Below are 17,813 nucleotides of genomic sequence, written 5' to 3' on the forward strand. Positions count from 1 at the left end.
GGAACACTAGTGCCATTTTGTACTGATGGCCTCCACGCTCTTGGAGCATCTTTTGAAACTCATTGCTAAGCCAACAGATTGCTATTCTAACTGCACTAGCTGAAAACGCTGACGTCTTTAGATTCTGCCTTCATTTCCACATAAGGGGTCTGTAACACTCAGGAAAAGGCACCATAAAATATGGAAAAATTCAAGACCTTAAACTTGACTTTCTAATTTCTATGTGCCATTATTATAATTACATAAAATCATGGATGGAGTAAAAATCACCCGCAGAGTTCCCATTTTCACTGCTGAAGAGCTCACAGAACTAGAAGCAACTTGCCCTCTGCCAAATTTATGTATCTGGTTTTCCTGTTCATGGATTTCTAGGGGTACAGATTGTGTAATATAGTATTGAATTACATTACCAAAAAGCCCTTAATGTATGTTCTTGATTCAGTTGAAGACTCCACTGAACTTGGGCAGATGCAGCACCAAACATAGGTTAGGCTTGAGCTGAGTGAACCTAGCAAGCCTATCACCTCTTCTGGTATACAAAAAAGTCTTGAATTTTTTTGGGGGGAAGGGGGGGTACTTTTTACTATTTTACAGTATATCAAACACTGGAAAGTGGAGAAAACTGTGTACCAAACATCATCTAGTTTTCATAGCTGTTAACCTTTTGTCAGATTTGCTTGGCTTTTTCTTTTCCGAAGTATTTTAAATTTGGAAGTGACCTTAGAATTGAAGGTATTATGACATTTCACCCATAAATACATTAGAATGCACCTCCAAAACAATATTTTCCCTACACAGCTACACTGCCATTACCGTACCTAACAAAATTAACAATTCCTTAACACCATTTGATATACCCTATGTTCAAATTTTGTCACGAAAATATTTGTCTTACTCTCTTAAACCTTTTTTTTTTTTTTTTTTTTTTTTAATTCTTCAGGCTCTTCTCATTTGTTTCTCTTATTTCTTGAACTGGGTTCATCAGGGACTGCAAAAAGAAAACCACCTAATTAATTGATTGTAGCTGACTCTTCCAGGGCAGGGGGAGTCAAAAGCCTGTTGGTTGTGGCATTTCCTCATCTAATAGTTGAACAAAGGTGTGTTAGGATTTAAAAGCTGGGAGGATCTCTCAAAGATACTTCCTCTCCAAGGATATTTCCTTAAAGAAACTTGTGAAGGATTGAGGTCATGGGGAGATGTTTCTGCTTAAACCTGAGCATGAGATAAAAGGAAAAAACTGATACAATTGGAGTTTTCAAGGAATTTGGATCACTCAAGTCTGGAGGCAAGGCAGACAGAGTCACATCCTGCCCTTCTGTGACGGGGCTGATGCACTCATCGCCTGAACCAGATTTAGCTAGCCCAGCTACCTGGGGAATAAACTATATTAAATTTTCTGTTGGCCTATTCAGATTTTATTTCTTTTTTATTATTTGAGCTTCAGGGAATGAAGTACTATGGTGTCCTGAATTTTCCAATAGGCCGTGGGTTGTTTAAAAAATACATTTTGCTCTAAATCATTCTAAAATTTATTAATCTAAAATGATAGACTAGAAAATAAGGACTGAATAGGCTAGATAGGAAAAATATGCAAATTAATTGCCTGTCTATGAAAAGATGCTCAACCTTACACATAATTAAAGACAGGCGAGCTAAAACAATGAGAAGATACATTTTTACAGCCAAGAGACTGGTGAAGATTTTTTTAAAGTTTGAAAATAAATTAGTCCCTGTCTTTACCACGTGAAGATATGTAGCTGGCATAATTCCGTGGGAAACAATTTGGCATCCTCCCATTAAAGTAAAATTCTCATCTTTGACCCAGTCAACCCATACATCAGTATTTATGCTAAAAATACATTCCCACATGTGTACAAGAGGCATAATAAGACTAGTAATTAACGTTGAGCAAGTTCATGCCTACTGTGCCAAGCACTGTGCTAAGAACTTCACCTGCATTACCTCATTTACTCCTTCCCATAAGCCTATAGGACATGTACAAGGTTGTATACTATTAAGAGTATAAGAACAAAAGATAGGGAAATAATTTACATGTCCATCAAAGTAGAACTAGTTAAATTTCTGTGCATCTATCCATCCACACAATGGACTATGATGCAGCCATTTAAATGAATGAGGCAAGGGGTGCCTGGTTGGCTCGGCTGAATAACCCAACTCTTGATTCCAGCTCAGGTCATGATCCTAGGGTCATGGGATCGAGCCTCTCACCGGGCTCTGCATTGAGTGTGGAGCTTGCTTAAGATTCTCTCTCTCTCTCTCTCTCTCTCTCTCTCTCTCTCTCTGTCTCCCTCCCTCTTCCCCTTTCCCTGCTTGCTCTAAAATTTTTTTTTCCAAATTAAAAGAATTTGGGGCACATGGATGGCTCAGTTGGCTAAGTGTCTGACTCTTGATTTTGGCTCAGGTCATGATCTCATGATTGGTAAGATCAAGTCCCATGTTGGGCCCCACTTGGGATCCTCTGTCTCCCTATCTCTCAGCCCCTCTCCTGCTCATTCTCTCTCTCTCAAAATAATAAAAACTTTTAAAAAATAATAAAAAGTAATAAAATGAATGATGTAGATGTATGTAGAAGATACAGACCAGTCTCCAAAATACCATATTGTAACTGGAAAGAAAGCAAGGTACAGAAGTATTGTATGCTCTTTTGTGTTAAAAGTGTGTGGTACACTTTCTTATACAAAGAAATTGGGCAAATAGCTATTGTTAATACATTGCTCTGGGGAAGGTGTCTGAGGTGGAAGAGAAACACATTTCATTGTGTATCCTGTATACTTAAAAAATATATATATATGCGTGTATTTTTTCAATTAAAAAATTAGTTACAAAAATTTACTACTCTACTTTTACTCCCTTCAGAGTATAGTAATGGTAAATAATATTTTATTGAAGATTGGAAATATTTAGGACATTAGTTTCATCCTTATAAACACCAGTTCCCAGTGTTTCAGACTAAGGTGTTTTATCTGTGTATGAGTCTGTCTCCCTCCTGGACTGAGAGCTCCCGAGGGCAGAAGTTATCTCCTGGCTGTGTGCACAAGGCCTGGAAAAGAGCAAGTTCTCAAAAATGTTGAATGGATGAATAAAGTGGATAAGAAGGGGGAAAGAGAATACTTTCTTTCTGGATGTTGCCTCTAGGGCACATTCTTAGAAACATTTTTTGAATAATCAAATTCCTGATATGAATTTGTCTTTATGGATTTGCCTGTGACTCAAAAAAAGGAGAGCACAGAAAACAACTTTGAGTAAGGGTTACAAACAATCTGGATCTCACACTACAGAGACCATGCTTCAGTGTAATCTTACCCTCATTTATTTGAAAGTTCAAGTAGACATACTGCCACTTCAATGTTATGTTCAACGGATTTGTCTGAGCATGTCACGAAAACATCAGTACGTACATGGTAAGGGTTGTCTGGATTGAAGGGTTCTGAATCCTCTTGAACACTGGGTCTGGTTTCATTATTTGGTTCTCTAGGGCCTGGGTTGCCCCGTGGTGCACTAGGTGGTCTCCTTGTGGTAGTTGTAACAATTTTTCTTACCAACTCTCTTCTTTCTCTCTGGATTTCTGCAAAAAACAAAAAACAAAACCAAGTTAATCCATTTATTTGGATAATTAAGGAAGTACTGTATCAGGGTAGAAGCATAAATGGATATCAAAAACATTGGACTAAATATGGAAATTTGTATTGATGATTTTTTAAATAATAAAGCATATTTCAGAGTCTTGGGTTAGTAAAAAAACAGATAACCAGAATTTGGTTTTACAGTCCTGAGACAGGTATTCTAAGGTAGCTGACGAAAATCCATTCTCAATCCTTCTTCTTCACTTACCTCTACTATAGGCGCTGAGAAAGTAAGAGAGACCAGATGAAACATTTTGGGCCAGTGAGACATAAGCAGAATATATTGGCGCAGTTTCTGGGAAAGCTTTTGCTTTCTTGGTAAAAGAGGACTGGTACAGCTTTCTCTGTCTTGTCTTCTTTTCTTGAGCATACATATATGTGGGTTATGAGAGCCAATTTGTGACCAGAAGGGATAGGCACAAGGATGATAAACCAGTATGCGATGGGTAGCAAAATGGTAAGATAGAAAGAGCCTTGTGATATAGCTGAGTAGCTGATAATGCCAGAAACCTCCCTCCACACTTTTGATTGTATGAAAAAAGTCAACCTGTATCTATTGAAACCACTGGTGAACAGGTATTCTGTTAACTTTCAGCCCTGTGCATTTTTTGTCTTTTATTTATTTATTTTTATTTAATTTGTTTTTTAAACTTGCATCCAAGTTAGCATATAGTGCAACAGTGATTTCAGGAGTAGATTCCTTAATGCCCCTTACCCATTAACCGCCCCCCCCCAACTACTCCAGTAACCCTGTTTGTTCTCCATATTTAAGAGTCTCATGTTTTGTCCCCCTCCCTGTTTTTATATTATTTTTTCTTCCCTTCATTTATGTTCACCTTTTGTATCTTAAAGTCCTCATGTGAGTGAAGTCATATGGTATTTGTCTTTCTCTAATTTTGCTTAGCATAATACCCTCTAGTTCCATCCACATAGCTGCAAATGGCAAGATTTCATTCTTTTTGATTGCCGAGTAATACTCCATTGTGTGTATGTATATAAACACACACATACACACACCACATCTTTATCCATTCATCCATCAATGGACATTTGGGCTCTTTCCATACTTTGGCTATTGTTGATAGTGCTGCTATAAACATTGGGGTGCATATGCCCCTTTGAAACAGTATACCTGTATCCCTTGGATAAATACCTAGTAGTGCAATTACTGGGTCACAGGGTAGTTCTATTTTTAATTTTTTGAGGAACCTGCATTCTGTTTTCCAGAGTAGCTGCACCAGTTTGCATTCCCACCAGCAGTGCAAAAAAGATCCACTTTCTCTGCATCCCCGCCAACATCTGTTGTTGTCTGAGTTGTTAATGTTAGCCATTCTGACAGGTATGAGGTGGCATCTCATTGTGGTTTTGGTTTGTATTTCCCTGGTGATGAGTGATGGTGAGCATTTTTTCATGTGTCGGCCATCTGGATGTTTTCCTTGGAGAAGTGTCTATTCATGTTTTTGCCCATTTCTTTGCTGGATTATTTGTTTTCTGGGTGTTGAGTTTGATAGTTCTTTATAGATTTTGGATACTAACCCTTTGTCTGATACGTCATTTGGAAATATCTTCGCCCATTCCATCAGTTGCCTTTTAGTTTTGCTGATTGTTTCCTTTGCTGTGCAGAAGCTTTTATTTTGATGAGGTCCCATGGTTCATTTTTGCCCTTGCCTCCGGAGACGTGTTGAGTAAGAAGTTGCTGCGGCCAAGGTCAAAGAGGTTTTTGCCTGCTTTCTCCTCGGGGGTTTTGATGGCTTCGTGTCTTACGTTGAGGTCTTTCATCCATTTTGAGTTTATTTTTGTGTATGGTTTAAGAAAGTGGTCCAGGTTCATTCTTCTGCATGTCGCTGTCCAGTTTTCCCGCACCACTTGCTGAAGAGATTGTCTTTATTCCATTGGATATTCTTTCCTGCTTTGTCAAAGATGAGTTGGCCATACGTTTGTGGGTCTATTTCTGGGTTCTCTATTCTGTTCCATTGATCTGAGTGTCTGTTTTTACACCAGTACCATACTGTCTTGATGATTACAACTTTGTAATACACCTTAAAGTCTGGGATTGTGATGCCTCCAGCTTTGGTTTTCTTTTTCAAGATTGCTTTGGCTATTCGGGGTCTTTTCTGGTTCCGTACACATTTTAGGATTGTTTGTTCTAGCTCTGTGAAGAATGCTGGTGTTATTTTGATAGGGATTGCGTTGAATATGTAGACTGCTTGGTTAGTATTGACATCTAAACGATATTCTTCCTATCCAGGAGCATGGAATATTTTTCCATTTGTGTGTGTGTGTGTGTGTGTGTGTGTGTGTGTGTGTGTGTGTGTGTGTTTTCTTCAGTTTTCTTTCATAAGCTTTCTATAGTTTTCTGTGTATAGATTTTTCACCTTTTTGGTTAGATTTATTCCTAGCTATTTTATGGTTTTTGGTACAATTGTAAATGGGATCGATTCCTTGATTTCCCTTTCTGTTGCTTCATTATTGGCATATGGGAATGCAACTGATTTCTGTGCATTGATTTTATATCCTGCGACTTTGCTGACATGGATCAGTTCTAGCAGTTTTGTTTTTTTTTTTCAACGTTTTTTTTTTTTAATTTTTTTTTTCAATGTTTATTTATTTTTGGGACAGAGAGAGACAGAAGAGACAGAGCATGAACGGGGAAGGGGCAGAGAGAGAGGGAGACACAGAATCGGAAACAGGCTCCAGGCTCTGAGCCATCAGCCCAGATCCTGACGCGGGGCTCGAACTCCCGGACCGCGACATCGTGACCTGGCTGAAGTCGGACGCTTAACCGACTGCGCCACCCAGGCGCCCCCAGTTCTAGCAGTTTTTGGTGGAGTCTTTTGTGTTTTCCATATAGGGTATCATGTCATCTGCGAAGAGTGAAAATTTGAACTCCTGGCTGATTTGGATGCCTTTTATTTCTTTGTGTTGTCTGATTCCTGAGGCTAAGACTTCCAAACTATGTTGAATAATAGTGGCGAGAGTGGACATCCCTGTCTTGTTTCTGATCTTAAGGGGAAAGCTCTCAGTTTTCCCCATTGAGGATGATATAAGCATTGGGTCTTTCATATATGGCTTTTATGATCTTGAGATATGATCCTTCTATCCCTTTCTTGAGGATTTTATCAAGAAAGGATGCTGTATTTTGTCAAATGCTTTCTCTGCATCTGTTGAGAAGATCGTGTGCTTCTTGTCCTATCTTTTACTGATGTGATAAGTCACATTGATTGTTTTGTGGATATTGAATCAGCCCTGTATCCCAGGTATAAATCCCACTTGGTCGTGGTGAATATTTTTTTTAATGTATTGTTAGATCTAGTTGGCTAATAATATCTTGTTGAGGATTTTTGCATCCATGTTCATCAGGAAAATTGGTTTCTAGTTCTCCTTTTTAGTGGGGTCTTGTCTGGTTTTGGAATCAAGGTAATGCTGACTTCATAGAAAGAGTTGGGAAGTTTTCTATCCATTTCTATTTTTTGAAACAGCTTCAAGAGAATAGGTGTTAACTCTTCTTTAAATGTTTGGTAGAATTCCCCTGGAAAGCCATCTGGCCCTGGACTCTTGTTTTTTGGGAGATTTTTGATTACTAATTCAATTTCTTTACTGGTTATGGGTCTGTTCAAATTTTCTTTTTCTTCCTGTTTCAGCCTTGGTAGTGTATATGTTTCTAGGAATTTGTCCATTTCTTTCAGATTGCCCATTTTATTGGCGTATAATTGATTTTAATATTCTCTTATTATTGTTTGTATTTTTGCTGTGTTGGTTGTGATCTCCTCTTTCATTCTTGATTTTATTTATTTGGGTCCTTTACTTTTTGATAAAACTGGCTAGGGGTTTATCAGTTTGGTTAATTATTTCAAAGAACCAGCTTCTCGTTTCATTGATATGTTCTGCTGGGGGTTTTTTGGTTTCAATAGCATTGATTTCTGCTCTGATCTTTATTATTTCCTGTCTTCTGCTCGTTTGGGGTTTTATTTGCTGTTCTTTTTCCAGCTCTTTAAAGTGTAAGGTTAGGTCGTGTATCTGAGACCTTTCTTCCTTCTTTTGGAAGGCCTGGATTGCTATATACTTCCTTCTTATGACTGCCTTTGCTGCAACCCAGAGGTTTTGGGCTGTGGTGTTATCATTTTCATTGGCTTCCATGTACTTTTTAATTTCCTTTTAACTTCTTGGTTGGCCCATTCATTATTTAGTAGGATGGTCTTTAGTCTCCAAGTATTTATTAGCTTTCCAAATTTTTTCTTGTGGTTGATTTCGAGTTTCATAGCATTGTGGTCTGAAAATATGCACGGTATGAACTCGTTCTTTTTGTACTTGTTGAGGGCTGATTTGTGTCCCCGTATGTGATCGATTCTGGAGAACTTTCCATGTGCACTGGAGAAGAATGTGTATTCTGCTGCTTTAGGATGAAATGTTCTGAATATATCTGTTAAGTCCGTCTGGTACAGTGTGTCATTCAAAGCCATTGTTTCCTGGTTGATTTTCTCTTTAGATGATCTGTCCATGCTGTAAGTGGGGTATTGAAGTCCCCTACTATTATGGTATTAGTATCAATGAGTTTCTTTATGTTTGTGATTAATTGATTTATATGTATTTGGGTGCTGCCACATTTGGAACGTAAATGTTTGCAATTGTTAGGCCTTCTTGGTGGATAGACACCTTAATTATGATATAAAGCCCTTCTTCATCTCTTGTTACAGTCTTTATTTTAAAGTCTAGATTGTCTGATATAAGTATGGCTACTCTGGCTTTCTTTTGTCTACCATTAGCACTATAGGTGGTTCTCCATCCCCTTACTTTCAATCTGAAGGTGTCTTTAGGTCTGAAGTGGGTCTCTTGTAAACAGCATATTTATGGATCATGTTTTCTTATCCATTCAGTTACCCCATGTCTTTTGATTGGAGCATTTAGTCCATTGCCATTTAGAGTGAGTACTGAGAGATATGAATTTATTGCAATTATGTTGCTTGTAAGTTGGAGGTTCTGGTGGTGTTCTCTGGTCCTTTCTAGTCTTGTTGCTTTTGGTCTTTTTTTTCTTGTCTTTTCTCCCTTCAGAGAGTCCCCCTTAACATTTATTGGAGGGCTTGTTTAGTGGTCATGAACTCCTTTAATTGTTGTTTGGGAAACTTTTATGTCACCTTCTATTTAGAATGACAGCCTTGCTGGATAAAGAATTCTTGGCTGAATATTTTTCTGATTCAGCACATTGAATATATCCTGCCACCCCTTTCTGGGCTGCCAAGTTTCTGTGGATAGGTCTGCTCTGAACCTGATCTGTCTTCCCTTGTAGGTTACATACTTTTTTTTTCTCTTGCTGCTTTCATGAGTCTTTCCTTGCCTGAGTATTTTGTGAATTTGACTATGATATGCCTTGTTGATGGTCGGTTTTTGTTGAATCTAATGGGAGTCCTCTGTGCTTCCTGTATTTTGATGTCTGTGTCTTTCCCCAGGTTAGGAAAGTTTTCTGCTATGATTTGTTGACATAAACCTTCCACCCCTTTTTCTCTGTCTTCATCTCTGGGACCCTTATGATTCTGATGCTGTTCCTTTTTAATCAGTCACTGATTTCCCTAATTCTTAAACCGTGCTCTTTTGCTTTGTCTGCTCTTTTTTTCTGCTTCATTATTCTCCAGTAGTTTGTCCTCTATATCGCTGATTGGCTGCTCTGCCTCATCCATCTTTGCCACCATGGCCACCGTGGCATCCATTCGAAATTGCAGCTCAGTTATAGCATTTTTTATTTCATCCTGACTAGCTTTTACTTCTTTTATCTCTGCAGAAAGGGATTCTAATCTATTTTCGACCCCAGAAGTATTCTTATTGTGATTCTAAATTCTGGTTCAGACATCTTGCTTGTATCTGTGTTAAGTTCCTGCCTGTCGTTTCTTCCTGCTCTTTCTTTTGGGGTGAATTCCTTTGTTTCATCATTTTGAAGGAAGAAAAGGAATTAAAGTAAAAAAAAAAAATTAAAAAATTAAAAACAACACACATACACACAAAAGTCAAATAAATCATGCTAGATCCTAGATGTGTTTTAGTCTGGGTGTTGAAAGGAGCTTGATAGATTAGGGGGAGGAAAATATTTGAAAATTTGAAAAAATACAATGAAGTAGAATAAAATGAAATGATGGAAGTAAAATAGAAATTGAAAAATTTACAAAAAAGTAAAAAATATAGTAGAAAAATAATTTTAATAAAAATTGAAAATGAAAATAAATTTTTTCTCTTTCTGTATTTAAGAAAAAGAAAAGAAAAAAAAAGTGATAGATGGACCAGCAAACAGACTGAAATAGAATTGAAATTACATCGTTCTCCCCTAGAAGTCAAACTCTGAAGCACTTTATAGTCTGCAAACTAAGCAGGCTGAGAAACTTGAGGTGTTCCTGAAGAGCGAGGTTGGCTCAGTTGGGCGGGGCTTAGTGTAATGGCTCTATTCTCCACTAGATGGCGCTGTTTACTGGGGTGGATTGTTGCCGCGCTCGTTGGTCCGTATGCGCATGCGCGGGAAGGGTGAAAATGGCGTCACCCAGTTGCCCAGTCTCTACTATCCAAACTCCATTCTCTCCGATTAGCTGTCGCACACCCGTCCTTTGTCTCCAGCTTCCGTCCACTCCCCGCTTTTACATTGTTCGTGACCAAGCCATCAGGTTAAAGGCGGCACGTCCCTCCTACGGTGTGGCTCCCTCTCGGATGCAGCTGTGTTTCCCAACCCCTCACTTCTGAGGGACTACGACTTTGACCCGCTCAGATCCTCTGGGGGAGGTCTCACTGAGCAATGGCCAGGTGCTGCCTGACGCAGGAACGTTTGTGGGACCCTGCTGCTGCCGATGCCCAGAGACTGGCTGGGTGCCAGCCCACCCCAGAAAAGGTTCACGCCATCGTGTAGCAGCGTTTCAGGGATATGGAAAATCACAACATGCATCTGGCACCAGGCTTCACCCTTAACGTCCTGTTCCAGAAGCAGCGAATGTGGTTGTTCTCCGGGGTCTGCTGGGGTGGCTACAGATTCTACCAAATGTCCTCCCAGCAGGGAAACCGCCTCTGCCCGTGGCTTGAGAACCCCTGGACTTCACTCTGCTCCTAGGGATTCGCCCTTCCCACCAGAGCTTCTCCAGGTAACGAGCTGTGGAGTTTCAGACTCTGTGCTCCCCCTCTTTAAAGAGTCTTAATGGAATTTAAACCCTCGCCTTTCTCCTTTCTGCCTGTTTTGTTCGGTCCCGGCAGCTGTTTCCACTTTTCCACTTTCTCTCCAGCTGCTTTTGGTGGGGGCGGGGGATGTACTTTTCCCATACTTCCCCCCCCCCCCCATCTCCATCCTCTCTCCACAAGAAAAAACAGCTCCCTGCCCTCCTCAGCTTCTCTCTCCCTCACTTTACCTTTCCGCGCCTCGTACCTGCTGAATTCTGTGGTTCAGGTTGTGCAGATTGTTGTGTGATCCTCAAATCAGGATTTGGTTGATTTGTGTTGATTTGGCTGTATTTCATGGACGTGAGACGCAAAAAAAAACTTCCATGCTGTTCCACCATCGTGACTCTTTGCTGTTTGTTTGTTTTTAAGTAAGCTCCACGCCTGGCATGGGGCTGGAACTCCCCAAGCAGATATCTAGATTCACATGCTTTACCAGCTGAGCCAGCCAGGCACTCCAGCCCTGTGTTCTTAACAGGTTGACTGTATATGTATAAAGCTTTACAATTTTTAGGAGATTTGTTGTCTTAGTTGATTCTTTTAAAAATCCTATGGGTGGGATAGAAAAGGCAGTAACTTTTATATGTGAGGGCATCGAGGCTCAGAAAGACCAAGTGACTTGGCCAAGATCACAGAATGGGTGGCAGAGACAGGAGCCAAACGTGACCTTCTCTGGCTCCCAGCCCAGTGCTCTAGTTGATCACACAGCCACACGGGTCCCATGGTTGCTGAATAACAGACATGGAAAGTAACCACCCAATGTGGGCTTTGGTGTCTCTCGGAGTCTGACTTTCTTCATCTGTAAAACGGGGATAATGTAACTAATTCACCGAATGGTGACAGAAGATAGAGTTGTGCCTAAGGGTTTTACTATAGCATTTGGCATATAATAAGCACTCAAATGTTAGGTAATGATGATTATAACATGCTGTATTATTTCTGAGAACTTAGATGTGCTTTAGAGCCATGGAGAACTTCCACAGACAGCTTCTGGGTTTCTGAGTTCATGGTTGGAGAGGCATCAGGGAGACCTGGATTCAAATCTCAATACCACTTCTTTTAACTAACTGAATGACCTCAGGCAAGCTGTTTAATTTCTGTGAACCTTGGTTTCTTCATCTATAAAATGGGACTATTTGTAGTTACCAGGACAGTTGTTGGCAAAAAGTAACTGAGGACAAAATAGAAAGCTGTAGCACAATGGCTGGCACAAAGCCAGCGCTCAGCGACCCTCACCCTTCCCTGTGACCTTGCCCAGCCACCATTGTCTCTTGATAATACAGCTCTGTGACCTGCCAGCTTAAAGATCCAAGACAGAGGTTGCTGGAGTTGGGGAGTTTGTTTTTGTTTTTTTGGTGTTTTTGTTTATTTTTGAGACAGAGAGCATAAGCAGGGGAGGGGCAGAGAGAGAGGGAGACACAGAATCCGAAGCAGGTTCCGGGCCCTGAGCTGTCAGCACAGAGCCTGACTCGGGGCTTGAACTCACGGACTGTGAGATCATGACCTGAGCCCAAGTCGGATGCTTAACCGGCTGAGCCACCCAGGCGCCCCTGGGGAGTTTTTTTTAGAATTAGGTGGTTGGGACCAACATCCTCAGAGGGGGTTTACTTTCTTGATTTTATTGTTAAATGTGACATTTATGAAAGACTGAAAAAAAAAAATCCTTCATCTTTAATGTGTATAATCCGCCCCGTGGCTGTACCAACAGTTACTTAAACCTTTTCATCGCTGGGGGCATTTCCACTTTTCTGGTGTTGTGCATAACATGTAATTCTGGGATGGGTCTGGTGATGATTGAATACTTAAGAGGTGGTCCTGCCTGTGTGCTGTGAGGGGCCAAGCTCCATCTCAGAGGTAGGGAACTCGCTCTTTCCCAAAGGGTGAAAGCGCTCAGTCAGCCAGACGAGCACCGCCTTCGCACGGCCACCCCCGCCCTCTTTGCCCTGCTGTGTTAGGTTTCCGTAACAGGGCGTGTTCGCTTGCTACAATGTAAACTTCTGTTCAGTGCATCCCAATTACCCGGCACAAGTAAATGGCACGTAATAAGCCTTCAAAAAATGTTTGTCCAACAAATGAACGAACTCACTGGGTAAGAGGCTTGTCCTCACGAACAGGAAGTGATTACAGAGAGCTCTACATGGGAGCATCACCTGAGGCTCCGACGCGGCAAGGTGACAGGTATTGGAGGAGTAGTTCCTGGGGATGGGAAGCAAGAAGCCCATTCCCTGTGGATGGAAGTGAGGAATCGAAAGCTAGACCTTGGCAAACGGCCACAGAATTGTGAGTTGCCAGCACCCCCTGGAGCAAGAACAGGGAGGGCAAAAGTGACCGCCCTTTTGGCAGCCCCCTCTCTGGCCCCTAGGGGGTGACAGACACTGCTCATGCCTGTGGCCTCAGGATCCTTCTCAACTCTCCTTCCAGTGGCTTAACAATTGAATCCTATTTGCTTTGCCTGGGCCAGAAAGGAACCATCTTATCCAAGCTTTGGGACATAATATTTGTGATCCAGAGGAATGAATTAGCCATGGCAGAACCGGAAGCCTGAACTTTCTAAACCTGGTCAGGTTTTGTGTGTGTGTGTGTTTTTTTTTTTTTTAATTATGGTAAAATATACATTAAAATTTACCATTTTAGCCATTTTTATAATTGTACAGTTGAGTGCATTCACATTGCTGTGCAAACGTCTGTCTCCATAACTTCTTCAGTTTTGCAGAATTGTAACCACACCCTTTCAAAAATAACTGCCCATCTCCCCCTCCTAAGCCTGGTGGTCTTAATGCCTGTATTTTATTTCCATGCTGCTCTCTCTGTGTCCAATAAAATCTTTCAGAAAACAGTATACCTCAGCTGTGCTGAGAGAAAGGCCCTTTTCCCACACTTGAGCCAGAACTACTGAGTAGGCCTTTGGGGGGCCAGTGGGGTGACTGGTGGCAGTGACGAGTGAAGGTGCCCTGGGGACGGAGAAACTTGGCCCTCGGGGCTCACCTGCCCTTCACCCACTGATGGCTCAAAGGTATGCTCCAACCAGGGGCCCTTCATTTCTTTTCACCGGACTTAGGAGCTCATGCTCAAGCCCTGAACTTGAAGAATCTCAGCCTATGGCCACAGCAGCTTTTGGCTGCCTCATAATTCTAGGTATGAGTATAATAAAGATTCAGCAGTATGACAGCTTCTTAGGCCCTTGATTCTCTGCCCTCAGAATAAAAAACATGTAAAATTGGAAAGTGCAAACAACTTAGATTAAGGAGCAGAGCAGAAAGAAGGGGGAGTCTCGTAAATAAAAATGGCAGATGATGCAGTAATGGTGAGTCTCCCTGATCTGCTTCCTGTTAACCCTGCCACTCAGTCCCTTCCCTAAAACATTCATGGTTGTCACCTTCCTTCTCTTTGATCTCTCTTGCCAATTACTGAGACACTGTGACTTGCGTCCTGATAAGTCTTCCTTGTTACATGCTCAGGCCTGTGGAGGGACTCAGGAAACATAGCAGCATTAAAAGAATTTAAAATGTTACCTTTTGGGTATGTTGGCTTAAGCCAGAAGATAGGAAGGTCACCACAGAGTTCTAAGACCTTAGAACTCAAGAAGCTGTTGTCCTTCACGGGCTGGTCGACAGCCACCCATATAAGAGAATTTTCTTCATACTTGACTGGCATGATCTTGCCTTCCTGTAAGTTCAGTAAAAACGAAATGCATTGAGCAGAGTGGACGGTGAAACATGCGTATTAAGAGTCACGTGCTGGTAAAACATTATTTCGCCTACTAAAAACTTAATGAGAATTGTGCGTGTGTGTGAGGGGATATGAGCTGTGTGTGGTGTGCGTGTGGCGGGGTGTAGGCGGGGATATGTTGTGTGTGTGGGATGAGTGTGGAGATGTGAGTGTAGGGGGTATTGTGGGGTTTTGTGGTGTGTGTGTCGGATGTCGGTGGGGGGCAGGTAGTGTGTGTGGGATGAGTGGGGTAGGGGGTATGTGTAGGGTTGTCGGGGGGTGTCAGTGGGAGGTATACAGTGTGTGTGGGGTGAGTGTGGGGTGTGTATGTGGGGGGGTTTGTATAGCATTGTGGGGTGTAAGTGTGTGTGTGTGTGTGTGTGTGTGTGTGTGTTTGTGATGCGTGTAGGGGAGTATGGGTTGGGGGTGTGTGGTGTGTGTAAGGGGGCATGTGTGGGGTGCGCTGTGTGTGTCTTATCTCTGTAGCTCTCTTCACAACATTGTCTTCGCCCTGCTTGTCGCCCTGCCTTGCATAACTGAAATGTGTGAATATTGAGTGTCCTGAGTGGAAGTGAAAATTACTTGCTACCAACTTTGAGATTTAGGTTAATCTGATGTTGCTGATCAAAGATTTTTTTGAGGAAAAGCAATTGAACGGACTCTGAAATCCTGTAAAGGGATAGAGGAGCCCTTCATTTGAAGTGAAAATCCTTTGGGGTTTTGTTCTGCAGCCTCCGAACAACAATGGAAAAAGCAAGCGATTGGTTCTTTAATGTCTTCAGTTCAAAGTATTATTTAACATAAACCATTTCTACATTTCCCAGCTATAACAAAACACATTTCAGATGTTCCTCACATCAAGCACACCACTGAGATTTCAGAGTTAAACCCTGAATTTTCTTCTACAGCGAGATACTGAGAATGGTCTGATAACCCAGGAGACAAATTTATTTTGCCAGGTTGTTCCTTTCATGTATTTATTAGTTTGCAATAGGTTGGAGAAATTAAAATGTTTTCTCCATATTTTCAGCTAAAAGCAGCACTTCATTTATGCTTTCTCCCCGAGGCTTATGGTTGCATGAAAACAACTTAAAGTCATTGGAGGAAGTTAACACTCAGGTAATCCAGTTATTTACCTTAAATTAAATGGCTCCGTCCAGGAAATGAATACTCTTTGGGTATAGCAGCTTTTTAAAGTTCTACAAAACTGATGAAAATTTTATAAGAGCAAGTGGTACATAAACCTACTCCATCATAATCTAAAGCGCGTGGGGAAAGAGTGGGGCGATGGGGATAACGCATACATATGCATCTTACAAGCTAGGAATGTTAAGTCAACTTACGGCACATGGTCTCAGCTGCCCATCCAACCTCGTCTCTCCCTGCCCTTGCAACACAGTCCCGCTTCTGTGTGAGGCAGCAGTGTCCCCGCCCCAGGAGAGAGGCTGGCTGCTTGCTTTCTCAGACCCTCCAGTGGCTTGGGGTGCCCTAGACTATGCAATTCACACTGAAGTCTACTGGGGGGCTGAGAAACCTCCTGCTTTTCCTAATTAAAGGGAACTCGTGCTTGGCACTGCTCAACCCCTTCTGATTTCCGTACTCGAATGCACGGTTGATGTTTTGGAGCTGGAAGGAAAGGCCAAAAAAAATCAGCGATGCTGGCCACCAAGCCAGTGCCTGCAGCCACCTCCTTCCATATCGGCTACTGTGCAGAAAAACAAATCCTTTTTGTTTCAGTCACTCTGGGTGTAGTTTTCTGCCACTGACATTCCTAATCCAAACAAACACGTTGCCTGCATTTGACTTGTCCACCAGAGGGTCCACCAAGCACAATATAAGCAACTAAAACACAGAAAAAATAATTCAGCTTTACGGTCTAAGAAAAGAATCAGATGCAGGCAAAGCTGTAAAAGGCTAAACTGGTCATCACTGAATTATTTCTATATTCAAATAATTACTTTGAATTATTATTTGAAATAGTGAAAAATTAAAGATGGCTGAAGTATTCAAGAGCAAAAGACTTAAATTATAATCATCTGATGACGTATAATACCTCCATTATCATCTACATTTTAGAATAACTAAAGTTAGGTGAAATTAATAAGAATGTAGAGCAATATAACTTCAGTTATGAAAAGGAAACCACACATCCCCGTGCATTAAAAAAATTCGCCAAAACATTAACATTACCTATCTGTGGATTATGGTTACGTATTGTTTCTAAATATCAGGAAAAAAATAACCTTGTTTTTAAAGAACCCCAGAAATGTACTGCAAACTTATGATTAGATCTCCATCGGCTATGTTAGGAGAGCTGGCTCTTCTGTAAGGCAGGAGAAAAGAACCAGCTCTATGTCCACTTAAGGAGGAAATGTAAAGGCTTATGCATTACAGAAACTGAGTCACAGGACTGTAAAAAATGGTAATGCAATAAGAAGTTCAAGGGTCAGGGTGCCTGGGTGGCTCAGTCAATTAAGCATCGGACTTCAGCTCAGGTCATGATCTGGCGGTTCATGGGTTTCGAGCCTGGTGTTGGGCTCTGTGCTGACAGCTCAAGAGCCTGGAGCCTGCTTCAGTTTCTGTGTCTCCCTTGCTCTCTGCTCCTCCCCCAACCGTGCTCTGTCTCTCTCAAATATAAATAAACATTTTAAAAAATTTCAAGGGTCAGAACAAAGGAGCTCTTGGTCTCATTTTTATACTCCGTACTAGTGGGTTCACACTAAGCATGGCATTCTGTTCTGAATGGCACAGCTCCTGAGGAACAAACTGGAATATGGTCACAGCCAAACGACTAGAGCAACGAAAGTCTGGAAACCGTCTCACAGGATGAATGGGGAAACTGGGAGCAGAGTAGAAAGCTGGGGACATGATAGCCAGCTTTAGAAACTCACCGGTTTGTGTTAGCTTTTGTTTTGTTTTGTTGTGAGACGCCTGCTGCTCCTATGACGGCAACCAGGCAGTTTCCAGGCACCTCTGCTTACCCTTAGTTTTCCTCTTTTGCCTTAAGGGAGCTGATGATGCTTGCTTTCCCTCCTTCTCGGGGACCCAGGAAGGACCAAAGCTGATCATAATGGAATTAGTGATTTAGAGCAGCAGCCGTGTAGTCATTATCCGGTAGATTCTAGGGCCACGAGGACAGGATGCAGACCCTTAGTTTGTAGATGGCAAAACCGAGGTCCAAGGAATTGAAGCCACATCCACAGCAAGTGTCAGAGCTGGGATTCGAACCCACATTTTTCTAACTCTAAAGTCTCTTTTCTTCCCACTATATCCTGCCACAAC

General features: G+C 41.6%; 1 protein-coding gene across 1 annotated transcript in view; it reads right to left on the reverse strand.

Annotated features, from left to right (window-relative positions):
* CNMD (chondromodulin) overlaps positions 1–17,813 on the reverse strand; it is a 33,194-nt gene that overhangs the window by 1,005 nt on the left and 14,376 nt on the right. Inside the window, exons 5-6 of the mRNA XM_030311834.1 lie at positions 14,336–14,489; positions 3,420–3,586 (exon numbers count right to left, since the gene is read on the reverse strand). Coding sequence (XP_030167694.1) covers positions 3,420–3,586; positions 14,336–14,489 — 321 coding nt within the window. The remainder of the gene's footprint in view (positions 1–3,419; positions 3,587–14,335; positions 14,490–17,813) is intronic.

This window comes from Lynx canadensis, chromosome A1 (genome assembly GCF_007474595.2).
Source record: "Lynx canadensis isolate LIC74 chromosome A1, mLynCan4.pri.v2, whole genome shotgun sequence".
Taxonomy (NCBI): domain Eukaryota; kingdom Metazoa; phylum Chordata; class Mammalia; order Carnivora; family Felidae; genus Lynx; species Lynx canadensis.